The sequence below is a fragment of the Pogoniulus pusillus genome, chromosome 20, assembly GCF_015220805.1.
Source record: "Pogoniulus pusillus isolate bPogPus1 chromosome 20, bPogPus1.pri, whole genome shotgun sequence".
Classification (NCBI taxonomy): Eukaryota; Metazoa; Chordata; class Aves; order Piciformes; family Lybiidae; genus Pogoniulus; species Pogoniulus pusillus.
Window position 1 is genome coordinate 6,107,235 of NC_087283.1, and position 27,657 is coordinate 6,134,891.

Below are 27,657 nucleotides of genomic sequence, written 5' to 3' on the forward strand. Positions count from 1 at the left end.
TGGGTCAATGAAATTTAGACTAAAACTGTGCTGTACTGTTACATTCTCCTAAAGTGCAGACCTGTACAACTCAGCCTCAAAGTTGATGTGACATCTAAGGGTGAGTGCACATTTTGGACTCGTTAAATATTAAGTCTAATGGAACCAGCTGCTTTAAGTTTACTGGTTTGCAAAGCAGAAGCTTGTTTCATTTAGTTTCATTCCTCTGATAGCATTACAGCAGCATGCTCACTTAATCTTAAAGGCAGACACACATGCTACATTCTATGTCAAACTACTGCTGATCACACCATTTTCATAGCTACTTTCCTGACATCATCACAATTGCCAGGCCCAAAATGTAGAATTCCTTAACTACTTGTGCCATATTATTTAACAGATTAAAAAAGTACAGCCTAAATAACCCACTGTAGAACCCTGCTAAACTATCACTGCACGAGTTTTGCATACTAAGAAAGCATATAAACCAGAACTCAGACACCTTCTGCCTCAAGGGCAGACTATTTGATTCCATAATAAAATGAAGAAGGAAAACAAAAGGATTAATACATTCTGCAGAGAAGTAAAAATCATGCAAAGAGGTAGTTTATGTGATTTCTTTTTTTGGTGTCATCTTCACAGCCATAATTAGGAAACACATCAGGAGTTTAGGGAGACGCTGCCTTCCAGTACCTTGAGAGCAACAGAAGTGTTTCAGGGGAAGCTGTACTCCAGGTTATGCAAACAGTCATACTCCTACTACAGATTTACCACATTAAGGCTGCTGTTACTAAATTTGATTGTCAAATGAATCTTGGAAAGCATGTACTTTATCAAATGCATTTACAGTATCCAAAAATATTATAGCTAACACCCTGAAGTTACATAAATCAGAAAACTCAATTAAAAACCCTCAGAGGTATGAAGATTTTTTTATCACTGCAATTATTTATGGCCTTGTATGTATATGATTGTGAGTGGTATTTTTCAGGGTGCCAAAAAAATGCATATTCTGCACTTCACCAATTGATGACAAACTACACCAACATTTTTTATGGATTTATTTAATTGTTCCAGCTCAGTCCTCAATGGATTTTATGTACTTCTCATAGGCATCTTCGTTCATCAGTTCATCAAGTTCAGCAGGGTTTTCCAAAGTCATCTTGATAAGCCAACCTGGAGTTAGGAAATTAAAAACAGTTGCTAACATCCTACAAGAATGATTAATTTGTGTTGCTGCCTGAGAAAAGTGTTCCCAGTAGACACACAAACCCTGGAGCATTCATCAACAGGCTTTCTTGTGGAAGCAAAACAATGTTTTAATACTCTAAAAAGTTTAAAACCCCCAGCCTGTTGTAAGAAGTGGCCCTTTTGAGTCAGTACTAAAACAAACAACTGGTCTGTCTCTGACAGTGGCATTAAGGAAATGCTGTCTAGGAAGAGTAGAAAAGCCTGACCTCCTAGCATTTTACTGTTACCAGTAAGATCAAGAAAGAGAAATGCAATCAAGGGAAGAGCTTTAAATACAGCCATAGTCTATGCCTGCAAAGAACACGCTATAAAACAGCTGTCAGCAGAGGCAAGACTACAGTAATACTTTCAAGATAAATTGTATTGGACTTGATTTATAGCCAATAAATTCCATTTAAGCCCTCACACCATTAAACTGGAATAACTGGGAGCTGCAGATCTATTTGTGGTAGCCAGAATCCAGGTGGCATTCATTGCTGAAAGATAAAAATTGTCAACTTACCATCTTGATAACAAGATTTATTGACGAGCCCTGGATTATCTGCAAGGGCAGCATTAACCTCAGTCACTTCTCCTGTGAGAGGAGAGTAGAGTTCACTAGCAGCTTTCACACTTTCCAAAGCACCAAACTCATCTGGAACACAAAATGTGATTGAACACTTTTAAGAGGGAAATACAAAGTACTTTAGGTTTTTCAATCAGACATTCTGGTGATGACCTAGCCGTTGAAGAAGGGTTTTGATCTTGAGCAAGGAAAACTGTCAAAGAGACTGAAGTCACCAACTTTAGGACAACGCCCATTAGTATAGAATTTGATGTTTATGCACCTGAATTATTGTGGGCAACATGCATAACACCAGCTAGTGGGCTACTATAGGAGGGACAGAAACTTCTTACATTGGGCTAATGCTTTGGCAAAAGCCCTACAGCAAGTAGGCTCTAGACACCAAAATATGCCTGTTAGCTACAATTTCAACATTTTTAACAGAATTTGGTTACAAAGTAGTCACAATCTCAGGCATCCCAGCTTTTCCTTCGGAAACACTACCAAGTGTTACATTAGCACTCCCTGGAACACGCACATTAGTATTCTGAGGCACCACACTAGAATCACCCAGCTGCTCTTCCCTTGTTTCTCTTTTGCAGGCAGTTAGGGAAATGGTGTCTGGAGCAATGATAGTCCAGAGCAACTCCAAGTTGCAAGCAAACAAGGCAGATGCTGGAGGAAGATGGAGCTGTCAGAAGAGTAGATAGACATCAGCAACAGGAATCAGAGAATGTGTTCTGGGAAAGCTGGAAGTTAGACTAAGGCCAGGACAGATCGAACAGAGAACCAAATAGAAATTAAATTGCTTCAGATAAAACAAAGGTCAAAGTTGGTTCATTAAAACTCTAAAGAGACCTTTTGTCTATCCTCCACTATTCAAGGTGATGCAATAGATTTGGCCGAACAGTTCAATACAGACGTGTTCCACAGAAAGGATGGCAACAGAAAGGCCTGCTACTTTGCCTCAGGAATGCACATTCTTTCTCTGCACCATCTGAGGCTAAATGCAATCTTTTATTCATACACTAATAGGGCAGCTATCCATGTAAATACAGAAGCAGGCTTTTGCTTTCTACCCCACGAGGAGCTGTTCCTTTCTATCTCACATTTTCCTTTCTATCCTATTAATGGTCACCCTTCTTTAACGTGGAAAATAACTGAATGCTGAAGAATGTAACCATTTGTATGCGTGTCACCAATAAGCAAAAGCCTGTGATTACAGCTGATACCCCAAAATTACAGTCTGTGTATTCTCAGGAAAAAAATAACTACATTCATTTGATCAGTTGAATGTTTTACATTGTGCAACTCATGAAACACCTACCAGCAGTTACAAACTAGCCATACAAATAAGGGAGTCCAAACCAAAATATAAACATTTTTAAAAGACAGGAGAGGTTAAATTATCACCAAAAATATTTCAATCATTTAATTTTTAAATGAATGTCTTCACAGTTTAATAAGCAGGTATTTTCTGCTACCATGAATGGCCTGACAGTGAGAATTTGAAATTAAAGCTGCCTCTTGTAGAGATACTCAGATTTATTCTGCGTCAGGAAGATTTATAGTGGCATTAATGAACATAAAGTTCCCTTCATTTATCTTTGCAAAGTGAGAGTGGGATGAATAGAATAATTAATTATAAATTAGAGCTGAAACTTACCATTTTTACTCAATTTTGTCCCAACTTCTGGAAGACTACAGTAAACAACGTCTCCTAATGCTTCCTTTACAGAAAAACAAAAGCATCAAAGCATTCATTAAAGAAGCTATATACAGGCTAGATCTGATACAGTAAATTTAGAATCTATACATAAATAATCTCTGTCTCTAAATGTAGTTCTCATTCTTTGAGGACTGTATATTTTAGCCTTCTTTAACATTTAATGTGGAAAAAACCTGGTTTGCTATTATTCCTCAAATGCCACACAATTGTTTATCTATTAGTGTTAACAACTCTCAGGCTGAGTTACAAGGTTTATACACAGATCTCTTCAGGCAGAATGTGAAATAACATCTGCTGATCTTCTTTGCTCTAGACTGAGTAACAAACATTTTAAAGGACAAAGTTCCAATGATCTGAGGAATTATCTTTTTTTTTGGTCACAAAGCAGAGGATTTACTTCCAGTGTAGTTTGATAGAACATGCAATAATTCCTCCCCAGAGACAGGGACAACTCCAGAGCTGTTAGCATACAGTTTGTCATTACTGACTTAACAAGGAGCCTCATCATCATAAGAATCATCTCAACCAGAACAATCTTCAGCCTCTTCACAGACAATGTTCCCAGTCTCACAAGAGCCATGTGGTATTACAGAGTTTAGTGATACCTGCAGGAAGCTGGGATTACAGGAAACTGCTGTTTGTCCTAAGAAACATTAATTCCACTTCATTGATAACTTCTCACGCTAGATCTTAGTCTTCACAAACAGTGAATCTCTGTCTTGAATCTGCCTAGAACTACTGCAGATCAAGTACTTGCATGAGAACAAACCCAAACAAAATAATCCAAACTAATTCCTGTCCTAGAGTCTGAAGTATATGCCATGTTGTGTTGCTACTCACTGTTGCTCTTTAGCCAGAGGGATTGCAGTGTTTTCATATTCAAGGGAAATCTGGCCTAAAACGTGCACGATATCCTCTGCACATAGCCAGAAGTAATAAAGGTTTTAAGTTCTGCTGAAGCATTACATATGTCATCAAATTCAGCTTTCCATAAGCTCAAACTGAAGTGATTAAGAAGCTACCAGAATGCTGAAGCAGCATTCACTTTACATCTAATGGGGTAGCTCCAAGTCCAAAACTCAGGCTCATTCCATAGCATATGCAATTAGAACAATAAAACCCAGTAACTGTCCAAAGAGCAAGGACGAGAGCAGGTACATTTCAGCAAACATTGCAGGCTTGGGTGACGGAGGAGGGATCAATACCTGTGCAAAATTGCTGATTCCTACTGTTCCAATGCCATTCTCAACTGTTATCCATTCATGCTTGTCTGTGTATTTGCGGGCTGCAATGAAACAAACTTGGTATTTCAGAAATAAGTGACATTTACACATTTGCAGGCTTAAACTGTGCTTTGTTGTGTCTTTATAACTCAGCTTTTATTTGGGTTTGCTGGAAAATATTTTAAACCAACACATAAAACTTACAGAAGCATTTTGTTGAGCTTGTGACATGCTTAGTGACACAGTGGCAGCTCACTAGGTGTTCTGCTGAGAGTATTACTGGTACCTGTGTGATCATCTAGAAGTGGACAATGCTTAAGAGCAAAAGAGTAGTTCCACTTCCTACAAAAGTCTGAATCTAAAGCACATATGTATACTTTACTCATAGTTGTGAGTTTTTGTGGTAGCATAGTGACTTTTCAAACATATATAGTGGTTCTGACAACCACTTCATTAATCCTGCAAGGTCAGTTAATGACATATTGGAACCAGTGTCAGCATTACAGCGTCTCAGAATACTTACACAGAGCCATCAGTTGAAACAAAAAAAGTTGCAACCTCAAGTGGCTGATTCCCTTCCCCTGACATCTCTCACGGTGCCTATTACTCCCTGTTAAATGTTGTCACAGATCTATGTGAAATTAAGGCAAATTAATGCAGGGCAAATCAATAAGGTGATTCATACCAGCTACTGTTACTTAAAGAGAAAGTGTTCTCTGTAATAGTGTTACCATGAGAAGAACAAAGGGGTTGTTCCCTATAGTTTTAAAATAGGCATTTAAGACCCTGTTAAGATTTTCACACCAGCCTTACAAGGATACATGTCTTTTAGACCTGTAAGACTCAGGGCAGCTTGCACTAGCTTTTATTAGAAGCAGATGTTTCTATAAAGTCTTATGGAGAAACTTGCTCACATTTTACCTACAACTTTTCTTACTCTGAGCATTTTCAGGGTACCTTCTCTGTTTTCTCACTTCCATAGCCTCTCCACAGACATTTTCTTTTCTTCTCTCTCCCTTTTTAAAAATAATTAAAGTTGAATGTTCACTTGTAGCACGCATCCAGTCAAGAAAGGGATGTTTAGAAGCTGGAGAAGGTAACTTCTTAAACAGCACTCTCTGTGTGATTAGTGCTGGAGTAGTGTAGCTGGACCCTCCTTCTGAGTTCAAAGTTCTCCTCTCCTCTGGGCTGGACTCCTTACATCCACACTGACAAACTACACTTCTGCAGATCTCTGTGTATTTTCCAGACTTGCACATGAAGGAAAACAGAACTTCTTACTGCAGGCCTGTTAAAATCTTTCCACTGTCTGTCAGTCATATTTTAAGCTGTTCCAGATGTAGTGATCCTCTTATTTATGCCTGGACACATGCAGGAGAAGCAAATCTCAGATAAAATGGTTTGTCTTTGAGGATGGCCTCAGTTTCATATACTGTGGCAGAGCAATGCATGTTTTTGCAAGTACAATACACACAGGATTTTGAGTAAAACACAAAGATGAAGTATTTCCTCAGTAATTATCACTCAACCCTCCCCTGAGAATTCCAGCTAGCATTATTTATACCTACAAAAATCTCTTGGGACAGGTTCTAATGAACAGAAGAAATCAAATGTCTTTAATCATTTTAGGTCAAAACATTAAACCCATTGGAAATGAGTAATGAACCGTGAGAAGAGAGAATGGCAGAGAGGCTCAAACCAAGCTGAACGTTTGTGACGCCACACATGACAAAGAAGCCATCCAGTATGGTTAATATAGGGCAGTAGTACTGTGTAAGGTTTGCTTATGAAGCAAGGTGATAAAAAGAAAGAAAAACGGAAGATTTCCACAATCAGTTTGGAACTGGGCAGTAAAATGTTAGAAGAGGACATAAACTTCTTGTGGGACCGAAAAAAAAGTGAAAAATGGGCAATTCTAACCAGGCAATGAACCCCCCTGCAAATAAAGCGAAGGTCAAATTAAAAATAGTTAATAAGTAATCTCCAAATTTGAACTTCGAGTTTGTGATCAGCCCATGAAAGAAATTAAATGAAAGGAATATGAAATCTCAGAGCACACTTGGACTTCTGTGCACACTCTTTTTCCAGAGGAGCAGCTACTTTTGCTCTAGTGTCATTCATTTCCTCATAACTTTGGTTTTAGCCTAAGTAGCACATCCTGAATTCAGGTTTTCATCCAGTCTAGCCTACCTCTATGAAATATTTCAGAAATATACACCTGAAGAGTGAAAAAAACCCCACAGCCTGGAGAAGAGGAGGCTCAGGGGTGATCTTATTACTGTCTACAACTACCTGAAGGGGCATTGTAGCCAGGTGGGGGGTGGCCTCTTCTCCCAGGCAACCAGCAATAGAACAAGGGGACACAGTCTCAAGTTGTGCCAGGGTAGGCATAGGCTGGATATTAGGAGGAAGTTCTTCACAGAGAGAGTGATTTGCCATTGGAATGGGCTGCCCAGGGAGGTGGTGGAGGCACCGTCCCTGGGGGTCTTCAAGAAAAGCCTGGATGAGGCACTTAGTGCCATGGTCTAGTTGATTGGATAAGGCTGGGTGCTAGGTTGGACTGGATGATCTTGGAGGTCTCTTCCAACTTGATTGATTCTATGATTCTATGATTCTATGAAAAAGGCATGGAAAGTTTCTTAATCTACCTAAACCAAAGGCATTATCTTATGGTATTGCTTCAGGTTATATCTATGGAAAAGAGTGGGTACACTGAGCCACTAGAATAGAGAAAAAAGCCTAAATCTTGACTCAACTTGCAAGTAATGATTAATAACTATCGTTTCTTTCACTTGCAGCAGAAAGGAGTCAAATAGGTTAAAAGGCTATCTGGAAGGAAGTTCATGACCTCCTTTTAGTGGCAGTCATTATTTTATGGCCTATTTTCCTCCTCTTTCAACACTTCTGTTTGCTGCAGTGCCACAGAGTCTGTTTTTCAGACTGCTCTGGCTAACTTTTACTCGAAAAGAGCTTTGACAGAAGAGATACTTTTGGAATTAACTACATGAAGTGCAAAACCACATCAAGCCCCGGTGCATAAGTCCACCTCCTGTTTGACCACTTCTGCCGCTATCCTGCACAGGAGCCGGGAGGCAGAGGCCAACTTCTTTAGCCTGAACAGCCCCACGGGCCGGGAAATCTGGCGAGGTTTCCCACGCCAGTCTAACCGCTGTGAGCCTGTCTCCTCCATCCCCCCTGGTTTGTCCCTTTCTGTGCTGCTGCTCCTTGGAGCTCACAGGCCGTCTCTGCAGAACCATCCCAGGAAAAGCTCTCGGCTGGTTTTGTCAAGCTCCTTGTCTCCACACTCGGCCCACTCAGTGCAACCTGCAGCTGGGGACGGGAGGGGACTTGCTCACTTTGCTAACAAACTGTGGAGAGGAGGTTAAAAGTTCTCTGCCAGTCGAAGGAGTTGAACTAGCTCCTCATGGAGAGTGTCAGCACCAGGCCAAGGGGCAGGTGCAACGCCCGCTGCCAAAAGCAAGGAGGTTCTTCTTGCCCCCCACAGCTATCAGTCCATGCATGGTTTCAGCCATCTTGACAGGCTGTTCCCCGATTCTCATGTGGATAACTGCACCAGCGGCGGGAAGGGACCCATCCGAGACCGGCGCGACAAAGGGATGCCGCAGCATCCCACTGCTGCCCCTGGCCCTGCCCTTCCGAGCCTCACTGGCAGCTGCAACAGTGGACGTGCCTCACCCCGAAGCACCTCTGTACACTGGAGTCCGGCAGGCGGACGTTCAAACTTGGGGGCTGCTCCGGGCACCGCGCAAGGAGGTGACTCCAACCCTATCGGTGGTGGCAGGCACCGCTACTCAGCGGGCTGCGCACAGTCGAGGTCCGTCCCGGAGGCGGCAGCAGCAGCAGCAGCAGCAACCCACCCTCCCCTCCCTGGTAGCCCTGACAGAGGGGAAGCGACGACCCCTCACAAAACTGGGCCGCTCCCGCGCAGGCTTCCTTCCCGCTGCCCCCCGGCCGCCACTCACCGGACAGCACCAGCGAGCTGGTGGCCAGCCTCCGGGCCGCGGGCAGCCGCAGTGGCAGCGGCAGCTGCGGCGAGAGGCGCGGGCAGCGCGGCGCCAGGACCGGCCCGACCCGCCGCAGCGATCGCCACGCCATCTTTGCCGGGGGCGGGCGGGCGAGCGAGCGGGCGGCGCCGCGCCGCGCTCCCGCCTCGCTGGGGGCGTCGTCCGGGGCGGCCGTTGCCGCGGGCGGGCGGGCGGGGCGGCTGCCCGGCTGCCCTCGGCGTGCGGCACTGTGCCTGGCAGGGCTGTGCGGGCTCTGAGGAGCTGTGTGGCAGTGAGGGGAGCACAAGTGCTCCGCGCCGGCAGGCCGCTGGGGCTGGAGGGGGCAGAAGGCGGTGCTCGGGGGCCGCCATCTTTCCGCGGCGCTTGCTGTGCGGGAAGCGAGCGGGTTTGGCCAGACGGTGCGACAAACGCTCACTGTTTATTAAATAGCACTCCTAAGTCTACAGAAAGCTCAGGTGAGACGCTCCATCTCAGCTTTAGCCTCTTTTCATAGCCAATGCTTCAAAATAACGTCAGCAGCAGTCGGTTGAATGCATTTTAATCAGAAGCTGTGAGCACCTACGTCTAGCCGCTGCAGCTGGTAGTTTAATTCTCGCCCCTACGAAGTAACTTAGCAGTGTGGTTATCGCTCAGTCCATGACGGCTTATTCCAGTCCATCGTTGGTGACTGGCTTCTCTTCCTTCTTGCATTTAATCCCGAAGAAACTGAAAAGTTTCATTAGCATTAGATCAACAATCTCCTCTTCTTCTGAAGCCTGAAATAACAGCGAGAAGTGAATTACTGGGATGCATGAACTGGAGGTGGATACAGTCTCAGCTGAAGCCAGAGAAGGTCGGGAAAGAAAAATCTGTTTAACTGAGGTGAAATAGGTCAGCTTTCACTTCAGTTCCACCGCAAGAGCGGGATCATTGGCTCGGTGTGCGATAGCCAATGCACACAGGGCGGCTGGGCTGGTTTGTTGGGCTCAGGTTTGCACAGAGCCGGGAGCTCGGGGCTGTGCCATAGAGCCAGCTCTACTTACTTAGAGTTTTACACGTTTATAGGGTTCCGCTTAAGAGGCCTCTCCGACCTTTGCCTATCTAGAGGTATTGTTTTACCTCTTCTTGGTTGGTTTACCTCTTCTTCACCTTCAGTTAAAGCAACAGCATCTACAAAACTAATAGCGCATGCTCTGAGGGGTAGGTCTTGTAGGCTTCTCAACTCCAGAGGGTGTGTGTGGCGGTGTTATAATGAGATGTTAATGAGTGAAGTTCACTCATTAGGATTATAATTTGCAACGGTTTACATCTTTACTGTTTACTGATAAAAGTTTCATCTGCTGACACCGAGTTCTTATTTCTTTAGGTCTTGATGCCCTTAGCCGTCTTGTTACAGCCTTTTATTTGGGCGGGAATTTCCAGCACAAGCCTGGCATCAGCGATCTTTGGGCTTCTCTTCAAGACTCTGATCCTTAACGGGCATCCCTTTCTTATACAAAGGAACCAGCTTTACACCACAAAGCCCTCATCAACGGTCCTCGTTAGAGCACCAGCGCAGTATCTGCAGCCCTACACTGTTAAATGGTGTCAGTTTAATAATAAGCCGAGTATTTAAGGATTTCAGTTAGATGACAAAAGAAGAGTATGATTAACTGCCAAAGCAAAACACTATGCCGGCGTTTTTATCAAGACAAAAGTCCCAGATGAGCATGGGTAAGCATGAGCGTCACAGATTACATTTTGGCTCTGTCAAAGCCCATTGAAATGTTGCTACAGAAGCCTGGAGTTCAATTGTCAGATTCCCTACAACTAGGGGTAGTAGCTACCCATCATTTCTCGAGGAAAAAAGAAGAGAGAGAGAGAAATTAAATATCTCCTGTTTTCTATTGACCATATCTTTTGGTTTTATTTCCCTTGACTTAATTTAAGACATAGATGCATATCAGACAGTACTGGAGTAATAAACTGAATTTTGTGCCATCCCATCAATAGCTTGAATAGGTCAGGCTTTTACAGTCACATGTTTTAAAAGAGCTCTAAAGTCCTTGTGGACTTTGTTTCCCTTGACTTAATTTAAAACATAGATGCATATCAGACAGTACTGGAGTAATAAACTGAATTTTGTGCCATCCCATCAATAGCTTGGATAGGTCAGGCTTTTACAGTGACATGTTTTAAAAGAGCTCTAAAGTCCTTGTGGACTTCAGTAGCAGTTTTTTTTGCGCTGATTTCAATGGAGCTGGGGCACAAATGTTAAGATTTTTGCTGGATTTAGAAGCCTACAAATCAGATCTTTTACTAAATCTGAATATGGAGTCACCTGAAGAGGAATGGACAGCACAAATCTGGAAGACCTAAAGTGTACTTCATGAAAATATGTTGACTTCTTAAAAGTTGGAATGAGTTTACATTGCTTTGGTCCAGTGGTGGAATACCTGAATCACGAATAAGCACTGCACAGTACATGTTCAAAATGGCAAGAGATCTTAGATGAACACACCTGGTGGTGCTTCTGCTCCTCACCGAAAGCAACCAGGATCACTGAGATGAACAGATTCAGTACCACAAATGTCATGAAAATTATGCAGGATCCAATTAAGAGGGAGCCTAAAATTGGATTGTAGTCCAAGACCTGTAACATTCATAAGGTAAGACATCATATTTTGATTGTATAAACAAACAAACAAACAAACCATGCATAGGAGCAGTCGAGACACAGTGGGGAGTTTATGTCTGAAAATCCTCCTGGCTAATTCACTATGCTATATGTATGGTACATAAATATATACATTTTCTGCTTTAGACATTTTCCTGTCATGGTATGATGTAAAGATGATAGCATGTATGTATGATACATGAATATGAGCAATCTTGGGGCGTTTTAAGTACTTGAATTTGATTGTAAGAGTAGGGAATTTTCTGATGAAGTTTGGCAGGCCTGGAGACCTGTTTATCCATAAAAGAGCTGAAGATCTATCATGCTGCAGCTTGCAAAGTATTGATGAAATCTCTGTGTGCTTTTGTTTTCTTTTGTGCTTTACAAAGAAGCCTGGTCAGGCTGTTAGGGACACACAGAAACTAAGGGTTCTCTAAGACTCCAAACCATTCATTGCCATGTAAGATGTAATGCAGGAATATATTTTCATGATTAACAACATGAGTAGAATACAGAGGTAAAAAACTTTGAGCTCAGTTACTACTGATCTTCAAAGCTACCCATACCCTGTTGAATCTGTGGTCTAAACACATCCACCAGGGAGGACTTCAGAGTCACATGAAGCTTAATCCACAAAGAGCTTGCTCAAAGCATATTGTAATATTTCAAAGAACTTAAGGAGGAAGTTAAGAATAATAAACCCAAATGTAACAGAATTCTCTTGTGGAAGGCCTTGCCTTTCTTGGGAAGCTGATGGGAGTGTGGTCAGAACCAAAGCAGGACATTGCTCTTTACATTTCTGCCTGTAGCTTTCTAAGGAAACTGTTCAAAACATTCTGTAGATAATAAGTGACATATCTAGTCAAAATGTGAGCACCTTTCTCCATGAAAAGCTCATTATGAGTCCACTGATAGTCAAAATGGGGTGTAAAATATATCCCACTTGGTGTTTTTTTCTGGATGACAAAAGGTTTCTGCTTTAGGAAGGTGTGGAGCTTGCAAAATTAGTGTCTAGCACCAACTGAAAATCTTTTCTGTTTGCTACTTTAAATCATATTTGTTAGCTGAGATACTAGTTACATAGTAATAAGCTTTTCAAAATTAGAGGTGGTACCTCCTCATAGTTGAAGATTCCCAGCTGAAGGCTGACCATGGTCTCTGCTGAGTCAAAGAGAGTTTTGTAGGAGTAGAGCTTCCAGCCAAATATCAAGTTTGTCTGCAGAGGGAAGAAGGCAAATCTTTGGTCGTGATCAGAGCTCTTGCTGCAAAACCAGCTAATGACTGGTGTTCGGAGAAAGCTCTCCTAGCACTCTCAGAGCCTTGAAGCCTTTTTGTGTTTTGGGTTGTTTGGGGCTCTTTTCTGTTTGTTTCTTTACAAACAGGGGGAAACCCCAGACAAAGTCACAGGAAACTAACCTAAAGCTAAGAAATGAACTCACAGTTTCTGACTGTGTTTAGCTCTAAACCCTTTTATTCTACATGTGAGAATGTCTTGAGTCTGCTCAGCTTGCTGACAGATAATGTCAAAACCCTGCAAATACATGACAACATCAGGAAATTAATTTAGACCACCTCTAAGTAGCAGACATCCCTGTGTAATTGCCTGGATGAATCAGTCACAGACTTGCCTTTGAGCTCACAGATCCTTCCCAGTAGGCAAAGTGCTTGTTTGCACTCAGCAACCAAGGTGCTCTTTTCTTCGTTTGTATCTTGTGGGCCCACTATGTCTAGAGGGAAGCTGCAGTCTCACCTTTTTCTCCATCCCTACATACATATTTCTGACTTTCTGTCACAGCTCCAGCAACTTCATGATGTGGCAGGAGGGAGAGTTGTAGAACTGATCTCATCAGGCACTTTACTTGCTAAGTCTGTAGCCACAATAGTGGCTACTCGGCTACTAAAGCTACTCAGTTTGAGAAAGGGAGAACTAAGGGGTGTGAAACTGAGCACTTTGAGACTGCAGCAGGACACATTCATCACAGGGCTGGCCTGTGACAGTTTGATTTTGCCTCGGATGTTTCCACTTTTCAAGGGATTTTTGCAGTTGAGGTCTCTCACATCACTCTGCCAGAAGAGTTACACACAACATTTCAGCTAAGACAGTAAATACGCAGAACAAGTTGCAATCCAATGGTTCTATAATCTCATTAGAATGAAACTACCATTTCCTTTGCATGGTATTCCTATAATAGACAGGAAAAAAAGAATTGATTTCCTGCTCAAAAAGGAGGCAAACAGAAAATGGCACTTGCTGCACTCTTCCTCAATTTCAGCTTCATCCAGAAAACTGCTTCCCTGTACCTTTTTCTTTGTCACATCTATTACACACTGAGGGTCAGGGTTGTATTTTTCTGTCTTAGGTTTTGACTTTTCAGTTTGCAAAGGACAGTCACGTGGGTATTTTAACTTCTCTTTCATTCATACTGAAGAACTGGGCTCTGGGCTGCTAACTAAGAATTAGTTAGGCAGCTTTATTCTGTTTCACATTTCAAAGCTTTGCTGCTTTCAGCATTCAGAAATAATTCACTTAACCTGACAATACCTGGATGCAGATTGCAGACCACAGGAACCACAGTTGTACTCACAGCGATGGAGTAGGCGAGGAACATGATTACGATAACAGTGATGAAACCAGAGATATCACCCCATGCCCTCCTCAGAGCTGAAGTGATCAGGTTGAGTTTAGGGTTGAGCCTCAGGAGATGCCACAGTTTCACTGTGGAGAGGAGCACTAGGAATGCAATCAGGTAGCCAAGAACTGCATCAGCTCTTGCTGTTTCGTTAAAGCTTACACAGCTGAAAAAGAGAAAAGATGTAATAGACACTGCACACAGGAGCCTCTGAAGTGCAGAAATGAGTGTGCTCACACACTGTGTCCTTGTTTTCAGTGGAGACCTAAACTGAGTTCTTACTTGAATGTTCCTGCCTGTACTTCTGCTGCATGCCCAGAAAAAGCGCCCGTCTATATGGCTGAGGATTCATTATCAGCTTTAGCTAGAAGTGGGGTCCCTCCCTCCCTGAATCATCCTGTGACTCTGTGACCATTTGCTGTATGACTTTTTTTTGGACACATGTTATTTTCCATTCTGTATGAATTAAGACATTATTGTCCTCTGGTCTATTTTTTTTTTTTACAGCAAAGAATGAGGCAGATTATGTGCTATCAGATTATGTACAGAACAAGGGGACACAGTCTCAAGGTGTGCCTGGGGAGGCCTAGCCTGGATGTTAGGGGGAAGTTCTTCACAGAGAGAGTGATTGACACTGGAATGGGCTGCCCAGGGAGGTGGTAGAGTCACCTTCCCTGGAGGTGTTCAAGCAAAGCCTGGCTGAGGCACTTAGTGCCACCGTCTAGTTGATTGGACAGGGCTGAATGATAGGTTGGACTGGATGGTCTTGGAGGTCTCTTCCAACCTTATTCCTTCTATGATTCTACAATTCTATCTGGATAGATGCTCTTTAGCAAAAAGGCTTGTTGATTCAGAAGAGGGTGATGCAGATAAGGAACTAGCAGCTAGACTGGGGAACTTGGTGCTCAGATATGCTGGGTTTTATGAGAGCAACCAGAATAAAATCCTATTGTTGACACAGCCCTGAAATACTAATGTGGTTCATCACTGTAGCCATATAGGGTAGCATTGTCTAGCACAAACAAGCTGCTCTGTGAGAAGAGGAAACACAAGATTAGTTTCTGCACAAGCTGCAGCAAGAGAGTATGCACTAACTAAGGTTAGTACTTACTCCTCTTTGTGTTCCTGGTAGTAGCTGATGTCTCGGGTCCCCAGGATTGTCCGTTTAACAAAGACTGACAGTGCACTCCAGCTGATCACAATGATGGCCATTTCCAGGAGATTCCACTTGCTGTGGAAGTATCTCCATTTCAGAGTCTTCACCAGTTTTCCCTGCGAAAAGAAGAGTTTTACTGTTTCAGGTTTGTGATTCCGTATCACACAACACACCTCTAAAGACTGGGGCTGTTTTCTCTGCAATGAAGCAGACAAGTGCACATCAATAAAACTATGTCTTGCACTAATTTCTCATTATCTCTCTCAAAAGAAGCACTGAAGACAAATAAAACGTCAGCTTTTTGTTATTTAATACAGATACTGTGTCTGATTCAGTCTTCCTCTGGTGTTAGTCAGCAGCAGCAGCACTACTAAAATCAAATCCAGTCCTAAAGTTTTTGTAAATGAAACAAAACCTAGGCAAGAGATGATGCTGCCAGCTGAGCTTTCCTTTGACTCTCACCTGTACCACCATGTAGTACACAATAAAGAGGAAATAAATGACTTCTGCTGCCACAACAAAGATGTGGAGGCTGTTGGTGTATGGGTAAAGCCGGACACTTTGCAGCTCTGAGCTTGTGATGAAGGCCCCTGAAAAACAAACAAAGTTCACCACAGTGCTCTAACAATTGCATCTGGCTGTTTTCATTCAAACAATTTAGTTCACCAGTAAGACTTCTGTACTCACATTCACATCAATGGGAGACTGGATCCAACGTGAGTAGCCTTTTGAGTGTGCTTTGAAATTGTCCTCAAATAGGGATTTCAGGCAGTTAATGGCTTTTAGAGGGCTAATGCTCTCTTGTCTGATTGTATGAGATTAATCCCAGCAGGGCTGAGTTTGGATTGGACTACAAATGCAGAGATATAGCAGGAGGAGCTGGAAATCTAAATCTGAATCTCATTCTAAGAAGAAAATTAGCTTAATTTTGTGGTCTGATTTGAGCATTTTCCAATGCTGGGACAGATCTGAGGGAGGCTACTGCTTCTATTAAATGTTTTTCTCTGGTCTTCAAAGCAGAATCTAGTTTCACTGCTTTTTTTGTTGTATCCTGATGATGTATTACATGGTTACATGGCTATATAACAGAAGTCTTTTGGAATGAAAAAGGCAGATTCTGCTATTTGTACTTTTGGTCTTAATATTAGCTGAAAATATTAGGCAACACAATTTTTTATTGTTCCTCTTGTGTGAATCCTGGAAATCATGTTTCAGTGCCACATTTTCTTCATCAGCAGATGACCTCAACATAAGCAAACATGAGACATTCCACAGTGGTCACTATGGCTGTGATGCTACATTTTTTCCCTGAAGGGTTTATAAATCTTGTATTGATTCTGTCATGGTTAGATTTATTTCTGTTTACTGACTACAGAACCAGGAAAATACTGACAGCATGTAAATCTGCAGGTACATTGCTTGTTCTCTTAAGAGATGTGTAACCTAAAGAGGTTCTCACCTAAAGCGTTGGTTTCAAACATCAGGCTTATGATGCAGAACAGGTTCACGTTGGCATTGTAGACTGTAAATTCAACAAACACTGCTCTTGTGAAGGTGTCCAGCCAGACATTGTTGAAAAGGTACTGGAGAATTCTGCCAAAAAATGCATAATGTAATCTAACTCATGTAGGAAAGAATCACAGAATGGTAGGGATTGAAAGAGACCTCTGGAGATCACCAAGTCCAACCTCCCTTCTAACACAGATTCAGCTACATCAGGCTGCACAGAAATGTGTCCAGATGGGTCTCAAAAGTCTCCAGAGAAGGAGACTCCACAACCTCTCTAAGCAGCCTGTTCTGGTTATTTGTCATCTTCACAGCAAAGAAGTTTCTCTTTAAGCTCAAATGAAACCTACTGTGTTCTTATTTGTACTCATTGCCCCTTGTCTTATCACTGGCACCACTGAAAACAGCTCTGCCCCATCCTCATGTCTTCCACTCTTTAGGCATTTATGTGCATTTACAAGATCCCCTTTTGGTCTTCCCTTTTCTAGGCTAAAGAGCCCCAAGTCTCTCAGTCTCTCCTCATAATAGAGATGCTTAGGTGCCCTAACCACCCTTGTGGGTCTCTGTTGGACTCTCTCTAGTAGTTTCCTGTCTCTCTTGACCTGGGGAGCCCAAAACTGGACATAGCACTCCAGGTGTGGCCTCACCAGGGCAGGGTAGAGAGGCAGGGGAACTTCCCTCAACTTGGCAGACATGCTTTTCTTTAATACACCCTGGATTACCATTGGCCTCTTGGCTGTGAGGGCACATTGCTGGCTCGTGGTGAACTTGTCCACCAGCACTCCCAGATCTTTTTCTGCTGTGCTAGAGATGGTGTCATGCAGAGTGTTTGGATATTTTCATAGAGAAAGAGTAAACCAGATGAAAATGTTCAAGAGGACATCTGGTCTGTCAAGACTGGGGATGGGAGATATTTGTACTATTGATCTAGGTGGTAAGTTTTCTTTTGGCTCTTCTGAAGAATCAGTACCAGATATTACCCAGTGCTAAACCTGTGGTGCCTTGGATATCTGATCTTTTACCTCACCTATGTTAAGAGAAAAAGGTACTAATTTCAGATCCTAGTTGTTGCCTAGCACAGAGCAAGATGATAAACTACAATGATGTCATAACAGAAACACCTACAATATTCAGCACAATGCACAGTAGGGAAACTCAGGATACATTCTGAAATGAATCTTAAGTGGAGCAGAGGAAAGAGCATCACTGACACCATGGCAGACACGACTAATGCACAGGAACACAAGTGGTACCTGGAGGCATTCTTAGGATCAGTTCCCAGGTGAATCACGTATCCCCCTCCCCTGTAGATGGCAAGTTTGCCCCAGGTGGGCTGCCCTCTCAGTTTGGCCTGGCTCTGATACTGCCATGCTGAGCTCATGTCTGAGGAGTTACTGAAGACTGAAGTATTCCAGTGTTCCCCATAATCTGACATGTCTTCTGATTGCAGGGAATATGGAGCGTGGCACTCCTGGACCACGTGCTGGAGTTTGGGGGAAATAGGGCAGGAGTCTCCTTTCACTCTTACTTGGCGAATTCGAGCACTGCCCACCAGCTTGGAATTGCCATCTGTAACGAATCCTAAAGAGGAGATGGAAAAGAGCAGCACTGGCACTATGACAGAGCTACTGTAATACTTCTTCAGCTCGTTTATGATTCACTGATGCATTCATATTTTGCCATGGAAACAAAACAGTAATGAAAATCAATCCCTCATGTGGATTGAGCTGACTTCTTAGATAACACAGTTCCACAGATAGCAGAATTCAGTATCATTATTCATCTGTATTTTATGCAGAAGTAAATTGAGGCCTGGAGATGAAAAGGGACTTGCTTCAAGTCCAACAGCAGAGTAGCTGTGTTCAGTGTTCACTTGGCTACAGTTGGTCAGTGCCTGTCATGTCCAATGAACAATTCTGCTACTGTATTTCAATAATTACTCTTAAACGTGAGCTGGAAAATGGGTCACATTTTTGAGTGGTTGTTCTAAACAGAAACACGGTGAAGTGCATAATTAGCCTTCCTGGTGACCTAAGCCATGATGCCAAGAGAGCAAAAGCTTTCTAGTGCCACCTATCTGCCATGCTTCTAGTGAGCAGTGGGACTAAAGTCCTGTAAATCTGAGACACCTATCTGAATATTTGGAATAAGTAATGTAAAATGTGAAAAATGTACAATTACAGTGCAGAACTTTTGGGTTAAAGATGAGGAAAATACCAGGGCACCTGAGGTCAAGCTGTGGGGGTTTTGTTATCCACTAGTATTCCTAAGATAAGAATCCACACCAAGTCTTATGCACTCACAGTCTTTTTGGTCAAACAGAGAGGTGGCTTAGCATCTGGCAAGCTGAAGTGAAACAATGGGTTCTGTACCTTTATATGATCCATATAGATTTTTGACTAAGGTAGTGTTTGCCCATGTGAAAAAGTCGTGGTAACTGTAGACATCATGGAATCCATCTGTAAAGCTGTTCTCAAGGTGTTTGTTTAAGTAGTAGGAATTGGGGTCTCTCTGCCCATAGGCAACCAGCAACAGCATCCATAAAAAGCCCAGATAGGCTGGAAAAGAAACAAGAGACAGCATGTGTGAGCTCGGAATTGACACTTCTGTTCAAAGGAGATTGCATGAGTGATTATTGCTGCTGTGACCTATCAGGTTCAGAATATGCTCTGTGAGACTCTGGCCAGTGCTAATGAATTTACACCAGCTACTTCCATGTGCTACAATTAAAGCATTTCATATTTGGAACATGGGTGGCAGTTGAGAAAACGAGTAGAAGGATGGCTGAGCACAATAATCATGACAGCTCTAAATCAACTGAGTAGTCTAAGGCTGTTCCAAGTAAAGCTGAGGTAATTTCTCCTATTGTTTTTAGAGGAAATAAAATGGGCTATAAAACACCAGCAGTAGATACTATCTGCTTCTAGAAACATAGCTTCCATCTGCTCTCCTAATTTCAACTTGAATCAACTATTGGCCTCCTCCTTCTACCCTCTCTAATGTGTTTCTAATGAGTTTCTTTACTCTAAAATCAAGCAATAGCCACACTGTTCTCTCCAGCTGGCATTCCCACCTCCTTGCAGCTCCAGCTGCCACCGGGCAGCCTGTCTTTAGCAGAAAGCTAAAGATGTGCCAAAGCTTTTTCACCCAGGAGAACAGTATTTTCACAGATGCACAAATACTGATGAATACTATTAAATAAAACAAGATGATCTACATATGGATAATACTCAGGATTTCTCTGATGAGGGCAAATGCTTTCTGCTCCTTCATGTAGCTGATTTTCATTTTCTCCACATCAGCTGCAGGGGGTGGCTGGTAAATGTTGCTTTTACTGTCCCGTCGGGTTCCAAAGAGAGGATTTGAATCACCTGTGAATGAGAGCAACAAACCCTGCAGTTAGTCAGCAGATCATCTATGTCCTTCTTTTTGTTTCTTTGGACATTATAAGGAAATGTTTCTATTTAATGCTTTCCATTAGGAAGACAGGGGATGTGATTTGAGCACTTAACATAGTGTGGCAAGAAGTGGGGAGAGGAGCTCACAGTGTGTCAGGGTTTTGGCCCAGGTGTAGTCCAGATGTCTCCCTCTAGACTGAGCATCTCAGGAGCTGGTGTATTCAGAGCCTGAGATTAATCAGGGAGGATGCTCTAGACTTGGCTTCCTTGCTGTGCCCCAGGACTCCTGTCTGATGGTGTGAGCTTGTTTTTGAGCCATGATTATGATTGCAGAATCCACTGCTGAGTTTATGGGAGTAGTACAGATAATTGTGGCTGTGGAGAAGTATGTAAATTGTGACCTTTCATAGAAGACCTAAAGGAAGTGGGGGATTTCCTTGAGAGAGAGTTTTAGGTATGCTTGCATCAAAGCTAGATGAAGAGTGCATTTTGCACTGACCCACGTGTTTATTTTCATTAGGTTGTGGAGTAGTTACAGGTTTCGTTTCAAACACTGAGATGTCTGCACACAGCTAGAACAAACCTGTTTGTATTGCTGATTTTTCATACATCTGACATGAGAGCTACAATATTTCAGCATGCTTACTACATACTGGTAGCACCAAGGCATTCATTTTGGTTGCAGTGGCTCTATAGTCAACTTGCCACACTCTATTATTTTCTTTTCCAGATATTCCTTGAATGCTGAGGGACTGAAAAGTGATGGATGATCCACTTGTACAATCTAGTATGAATCAATATAGGGGAATGGAGGGAATGGAGGGAAGGAAGGAGTCAAATATCAGTGCCCTGACAGCAAGCAGGTCCTCTAGTAACAGAGGCAATCCTGCAACACAGCTAGGGGAACTGCTGCGTGTATATATAGATTTGCAGCTGTAAAAAGACTCAGAATTCTCTTCTACCTTTTTGATCTTGTGGTTTATCCAACCTAAGTATACACTGGTCTCTGTATTCTCTTCAAATGGCACAAAATCAGTTGTTTAGGCTTTTTTTCCACTCCCATCTTGACCCTAGGAGTTCTAATGGGTAGGCACATAGTCTCAACACCTGTTGGATGTAGTGATTCCTGCTGGCTTTGTCAGCTACAGCTCAGGTACATAACTAGTGAGGTCCTTGATTGACCTGGGTCATGTATTTGTGCGTGAAGCAATTAAAAACTTTGGAGGGCGTCTCCCTTTCTTTAATATTTTCTGACTTTACAGTTACCTGGTGCAGATAAAGGCCCATCAATAGCTGTGTTTTCTTCATCCTCATGTTCCACCTTCTTCAGAACCAGAGCAAAAAAGGCAGCAAATCCCAGCACCTGGAAAGAATTTGCTATGGATTCACCATATGCCAGTTTAAGTCAGACTTTGGTCTGTATCCTTTTGGATCCAGACACTGCAGCAGAACAGCTCTGGTTTGGCTTTGCTGAACTCATGCAGCTGAAGCACATAAAGAAGAGAACAGTGCACAGTGCTGGAGTCCATCCAGCTAAACTGATCTTGCCATGTGACACATCTTCCCCGGTCAGAAACCTCATCACCAGTTAAACTCTGACAAAACAAGGGAGATGAAACTGATGGAGTTAATGCCAGCAAAAGACAACAGGACACTGTAAACCACCCACTAGCTCTTGGTTTGAGGGCAAAGATTTCTTGTTCTGCATGTTAAATCCTGCTGTTCTTTAGATCACATTGCATTGTCTTCCCAAAATGACAGCAGAATGAGTGGTATTTCTGAGCATCTCACCTTTAAGGGCTGTGTGATGAAAAGACTTTCCAAGAAAGAGACGACCATGGAGATCAGCCACTTGATGGAGTTCTCCTTGCCATAATGCAGCCCATAGAGCATTGTAAAGAACCCAGATACACCACTGGTGGCTGCAACAAGGAACCAAGCAATGAACACAAACCACCAGGGCAGCCCTTTTGGAGAGGAACTTTTCTTGCCATCACCAGAGATGCTTGGATGAAGGGACCACCTTGAGAGTGAACCAGAAGAAAAACAAAACAAAACAATCATTCTGCAGTGGAACAGAAGCCAAAATCAGAGTCTTCAGGTTTCCTGTGGATTTGCAACATCTCATGACATAAAATCTCATCTCAATCAAAACACTCCACATTATTTTAATATAGGTCTATAGGAGATGTGGTTAGTGGAAAGGACAGGGAGCAAAAATGTGACAAAGTGTACAAAGATCAGCTAAAACAAAAACAAACATGATGGGCCTATTTACTCCCCAGTTCATGCATAATTGCACCTCCAGTAGAAATACCAACAAATAAAGCTATGAATACATTTCAGCTGCTGGATATGTCTTGTGAGCACCATAAAGGCCAGAGAGAGAATTAGTACTATTGTTTTCAGTACTTCCATCTTACCACATTTCAATGAAATATTGTTGCCAGCTTGTTGATTTTGCTTTATCCAAACTTCTAAGAGCTCAGTCATTATCCCACCCCTTTACCGTGACATAGCTTTGTATTGTAACATGCCATTTTGAAGGCAAAAATGCCAAGGAGTGATGATCTGTCATTATTGCTTTTGTGTGCAGTTTGCAGTGCATTGAAATTTCCTTGTTGCTCCTGAGCCAGGATTTGTTCTTGCAGCTGCAACAGCGGGTTTCTGGCACACAGTAAGCAGAAGCTTTTGGGGCTCCATCACCCTCACCATTTTTGAATTCACAACCTTGAATTTACTTATACTGAGAATGCAGTGAGAACCTACAATACCTCTCACTGACAGATGCTGATGAGCAGAGCCAGTTCTCCAGGAGGTTCTTCATGTGCTGAACCTGATGAACAGCTTGTGTGTAACTTTGAGGCATCTGAAATTCATGGGGCCCCAGTAACTCCAGCTCCATCTCCACTTGCTGGAGTTGCATGTACAAGCAGCGACCGTAATCAGCATGTTTCAGTTGCTCACGAGTTCCTCTCTCTGCAGTTGGGCTTCTTGTTTTCTCTTGCAGGCAAAGAATTATTTATTAACTTTTGAAGAAATTGACATCATAATTCCTAGATTGAAATACAGTACAAAGGGTAGCAGAACTGGAACTCAGGATTATAAATGTGACCAAGTGAAGAGGCATATTTAAAGGGATGTGTAAAAGCAGGTTTAATATTAGAGCTTGATGCTCTTCTGTTGGAACAGACTGAATTGTTGCCAGAAGGCAACTTCATGAGACAGAATTCCTAAAACCTTAATAGAGAAGGTATGATCAGGTGTTAATTTGTTCATAGTTTACCTGTTCAATCAGTAGCTTGTTACCTTAATTAGAAAATGTGGTTCTTAATGTAATCAGTGGGATTATTTACTCATGGACCTTTTAGAATTGAAAATAAATTGATTCCCAAGTTAAGAGTCAGACTGAAAGGAACAGCAGCACAAGACCAAGAAGGAAAAAGACAGAGGAAAAAAAGATGGTGAAGCAATTTGTATTTGTATGTCTTTGTGAATAGTGACCCTGCTCCTGAGCCAGGCTGGTAGCTAATGTCTCATTTTACAGCATAAGCAATAGAGGTGTCACAGTGTCTTTACTCAGTTGGGTGCTTAGTGGTACACAGTAAGGGGACAAGAGACAATGGGCACAAATTAAAACATGGGCAATTCTCTCTAAATGTAAGGAAAAGCTTCTGTACTGGGAGAGCTGTTGGAACCTGGAACAGGTTACTAGGAGAATTTGCAGTCTTCATCCTTGGAGGTATTCAGCAGCTGAGTTAAATGTGACCCTGGGCAATCTACTCCAGCTGGCACTGCTCTGAGCAAGTTGGTGGACATCCAGCATTACCATCATGTTTACTACCAGGTTTCAGTGGGCATGTCACATTGTGTTATTTACCTTGTGTATCCACAGCACCTAATGTGACAGCTATGGGATCATCCTTCTTCTTGCTCCCATCATAAAACTCTTGCCCAGCTTTGTTCTGCTGGCAGATGATATCTTCAACCAATGCCAAAAGCGTGTTGATGTTAGTTGATTTTCCAAGATCTGATGTTGAGGTGAGAGATGGAGCCCTCACAGCTTTAGAAAGTGAGTTGGCAATTCTTTTTATGTCCTGGAAAAGACAGCAGCAACACAGCAGTGACTCTGGCTGTAGTGACTTAAGCTGTTTGGATCTGAAGGCATCACTGTGTGGGAACAAAACCAAGTGCTAAAATCTCCAGAATAAGAAAGTATAATACATCCTAGAGTGCTGGCTGTGACAGGCACATTGCAATGAGTTCAGCAGGACAGCTTTCAGGATTCCAAAACACAGGTTGTATGTCTAGGAACAAAGCTGAGGAAGACAGGGTCTGTGGTGCCGGTGATGTTTGGTTTAACACCCAAGCGCTGCGTTTTGGCCACACTAATTGTGTGGGGGCTGGGATGTGCATAGGTTTATCAGGTAGGGATTCCATGTAGCTGGCAGATGAGTGCTTTGCAGCAGGGCAAGGCTGGCTTTTCACTACAGACAAGCCGAAGGGCATCTGATAGGGAAGATGACTGCGGTTAAACTGAGGATGCCAGCAGAGGGCAGTGCGGGACTCACTGGGAACTTGCCTTTATCACAGCCTCTGGAGTGAGCGAGGCAGCCTGGGTGACCGGTGGGGTGGAAGGTAGGCTTGGCGACACTCGAACGTTCTTTCCTGGCTGCTTCTTTCTGCCCTGCGTGGCTGGTCGGGATCGTATGTTCCTGAAGATCTGCACGATGAGCAGGTTGATGGGGAACATGAGGAGGGAGCTCTCAAAGCCAATCATCACTTCCTGCCACGTGAACTCGATCTTACCTGTCAAGATCAAACGGAGGAGGGGAGTAAAAATGACCCCAGGAGCCACCAGAACTCTCTCCTGAGAAAAAGGCCAGTTGTTCAAATGCCCTGGGTCTAGATTCTGCTGTCTCTCTATTTCCCTGCCCAAGCAATGGTGAAGATTGTTACCCAAATCCATTTTCTGTTCAGATGGGTCTTTTGGCACTCCCCAGAACATGATGCTGGTCAGCATGGTGCAGAGAAGCAGTGAGAAGCAACACGAAACTCGCTGGGCTCGTGTGAAGGAGCTTCGTGGTGAGCGGCTGAAAACTGAGTACCAGATGTGCCCATCCTGGAAACCCTTGGAGGTCTTCATGAAAAACAGATTACTAAGAAGGAGGAGAGAAATCAAATGGATATTTAGGAAGGAGAGGGAAGAATAAAGCTGTAGTTCAGAGTCCTGAACTGTTGATGCCTCTATGCACTAGCAGAAGAAATAACTATGAGAGATTACCAAATGTCATGCTTGATTTGCACCAAGTGGTCATGGCTGCTTCTGCCCTTTCCTTCTGGCCACCCCATGGAGGGAAAGCTAATCACAAGCAGCTTCTATACAAATTGTTAGGGAAATTACACATAAGAGAAGATGCTTGGCTCTCTGTAGGTCTAGCCAGGCTAGCCCTCCAATGTTTCTAGTGGTGTATCACTGTTAGGGTAAGGACCAGCCTTCCTCCTCTTTTCCTTGTTCAGCCCCCTTTGAAGGCAATGGAAAAACCTTCCTTGTTTTCATTTATGTCCAGGTGTTTTATCTGTTTTACATAATTGCTTCTCTAGACTGATTGCTATCAAAAGTAAAAAAAAGTCCATAAACCAGAAGGTACCTGAACTGCTTCATGTCCTGTTCTGTAGCTACCGGGAACACTTTATCTAGGACACATTCTCCAATGTCAATGGCTAGCCAAGAGTTACAGAGGAAGTACCATTTCTGATCCCATGCCAGATCATGGACCAGTACTCGATTCACATACCTGTTAGAAAAACACACATGGAACTGAGTGGTATGAAATTCAGGACTGTGGAGGACAAGCTCTAGCCTTTGGCTGCTTATATTATGTTGAAACTATAAGGCACAGAATACATCCCATGCTGCACTGGACACAGGATATAGGGAATTCTCCTGGCCCTGCAGTTTAGATTATTATTTGATCTCCACTTACCAAGATGGACTGTCCCCTGAATTATCATGCCAGAGTCTAATACTCTGCAGTTCCCCAAGAGGGAAGAAGGTACAGAGCAGGAAAACATCCACTCCTCCACGTTCAAAGACTGGAATATCAGGATCAGTTAGATGGTGTGGCTCACTCTCTCCTTCCAGTCCATAGAGGGTGAGAGTCACCTGAAAAATAAAAAGGCAGACTGAAGACTTGCACATGATTATTCTTCTGGCATCCTCTTCTTGCTTTCATCAAATCTAAAGACATTTTTGTGTAGACATTGCATTTGAGCCATCCTGTTTAGTAGCCTCATTCAGTGTTCTGCATAAGTGCATAAAGTGCCTGCCTCACCATGCAGTGCCATTGATACCTTGGAGGTTGTGGCTGCCCCACGGCGGTGTCCTGTGAAAACTGTCACAAGGTAATGATACTGAGCAAAAGGGTCATTGTCTTCCAGCACTGTGATTTTCACCTGCAGAGTGACAGGATGAAAGCATTGTGTTAGCTGTTCCCTAAGCATGGATTCCTTAAAGCAGTGCTTGGGAGATTGTCACTGTGTGAACAACACACATACTTACCAGTAAAGAGAGTTACAGGGAAGGGGGTAGAATTGGTAGAAGGCTTCCTATTAAAAGAGGCTAGGAATTGCCCTAAATACATTTTGGATTGGCTGAAGACTTACTTTGGCATCATCCTGGATGTCTTTCCTTCGAGCCCAAATAACTACAAGCACATATACCAGAAAGATGCATCCTACAGTTGTCACTACCACAGGATTGTCCACAAATGTACCAAACAGCTGTGCAGTTTTGCTAACATCTATGGCATTGGGTATGATGAAGAAGGAGCTCCCAAAAAAGGTCAGATGGTTGCAGAGACACTGTGTGCTTCTGAGATTTGTTTTTGGTCCTACCTGAAAACCAGGAAAAAAACCCACTATAAAACATTTAGCTTCAAAGTTTTAAGTAACTCACTAAGCAGGTGAAAAGACAGTGCTGAGAATGGCAAATCAGCATGGAGAACTGCTAGACACCAAAGAAGTGTTCAAGGTCTAGGGAGGAATACTTCACTCAGGTGTCTGGCCAGTATTTTTAATATCTCAGGATGACATTGGTGGTTGTAAGGATTGGCTCTGAAGCACATAGTATAAACCATGATTTGTTTCACTCTACTTACATGACATCCATAGCTGTTCCAATTCCCCTGGCTCTCATCCCAGAATACACAGTGGGATGCAAAGGAAGTGACAGCTATGGCTAGCCTCTCGTAGACTGTGGAATCCATTCCCATGTCTTGTAAAACTGTGAAATAGTAGGTTCCTTCTCCAAAAATGAGGTCTTCTGGGCTAAGAACCCAGGTGTTTGTCTCACCTTGAAGACAAATATTTCAATTGCAATGAATATATATAAATGCTAATTCAGAACTATGGAGCTGTATTGCATAGAATCAAACAACCAACCTTAAGAAGGAGGTATGAAACAATTCTTAGCAACTCATTGTTTAAAGTATCCCATTCTTTGCTTCTGTATACTAGAGACTGGAATGCTGAAGCATGGCAGATTGAAATGCCTGTGAGAGAGTTCTGTCCACTCAGATG

At 42.9% G+C, this 27,657-nt stretch overlaps 3 protein-coding genes across 3 annotated transcripts in view; 1 reads left to right on the forward strand and 2 right to left on the reverse strand.

The window, feature by feature from the left end:
- Window positions 1–1,025: 1,025 nt before the first annotated feature.
- On the reverse strand, window positions 1,026–8,854 carry GCSH (glycine cleavage system protein H). The gene is made up of 5 exons (XM_064159986.1): window positions 8,710–8,854; window positions 4,709–4,788; window positions 3,441–3,504; window positions 1,733–1,864; window positions 1,026–1,155 (listed from the first exon to the last, which is right to left on the reverse strand). Exons 1-5 carry the CDS (start codon window positions 8,840–8,842, stop codon window positions 1,058–1,060), a joined length of 507 nt encoding a protein of 168 aa, XP_064016056.1. The 5' UTR covers window positions 8,843–8,854; the 3' UTR covers window positions 1,026–1,057.
- Window positions 8,855–9,022: 168 nt separating this feature from the next.
- The window catches only part of LOC135184335 (polycystin-1-like protein 2), a 45,556-nt gene continuing 26,921 nt past the window's right edge, over window positions 9,023–27,657 (reverse strand). The window contains exons 23-43 of the mRNA XM_064159987.1: window positions 27,237–27,430; window positions 26,743–26,973; window positions 26,431–26,532; window positions 26,064–26,242; window positions 25,728–25,874; window positions 25,036–25,235; window positions 24,659–24,885; window positions 23,957–24,173; window positions 22,851–23,079; window positions 21,868–22,099; window positions 21,343–21,439; window positions 19,909–20,049; window positions 19,051–19,236; window positions 17,932–18,259; window positions 16,632–16,765; window positions 15,635–15,762; window positions 15,128–15,288; window positions 13,972–14,182; window positions 12,501–12,602; window positions 11,231–11,362; window positions 9,023–9,506 (exon numbers count right to left, since the gene is read on the reverse strand). Of these exons, the coding sequence (XP_064016057.1) occupies window positions 9,396–9,506; window positions 11,231–11,362; window positions 12,501–12,602; window positions 13,972–14,182; window positions 15,128–15,288; window positions 15,635–15,762; window positions 16,632–16,765; window positions 17,932–18,259; window positions 19,051–19,236; window positions 19,909–20,049; window positions 21,343–21,439; window positions 21,868–22,099; window positions 22,851–23,079; window positions 23,957–24,173; window positions 24,659–24,885; window positions 25,036–25,235; window positions 25,728–25,874; window positions 26,064–26,242; window positions 26,431–26,532; window positions 26,743–26,973; window positions 27,237–27,430 (3,689 nt within the window). The 3' untranslated portion in view covers window positions 9,023–9,395. The remainder of the gene's footprint in view (window positions 9,507–11,230; window positions 11,363–12,500; window positions 12,603–13,971; window positions 14,183–15,127; window positions 15,289–15,634; window positions 15,763–16,631; window positions 16,766–17,931; window positions 18,260–19,050; window positions 19,237–19,908; window positions 20,050–21,342; window positions 21,440–21,867; window positions 22,100–22,850; window positions 23,080–23,956; window positions 24,174–24,658; window positions 24,886–25,035; window positions 25,236–25,727; window positions 25,875–26,063; window positions 26,243–26,430; window positions 26,533–26,742; window positions 26,974–27,236; window positions 27,431–27,657) is intronic.
- Window positions 11,317–27,657, forward strand: part of BCO1 (beta-carotene oxygenase 1) — a 71,618-nt gene continuing 55,277 nt past the window's right edge. Inside the window, exon 1 of the mRNA XM_064159989.1 lies at window positions 11,317–11,378. The gene's annotated coding sequence lies outside the window, so the exon portion shown is untranslated. The remainder of the gene's footprint in view (window positions 11,379–27,657) is intronic.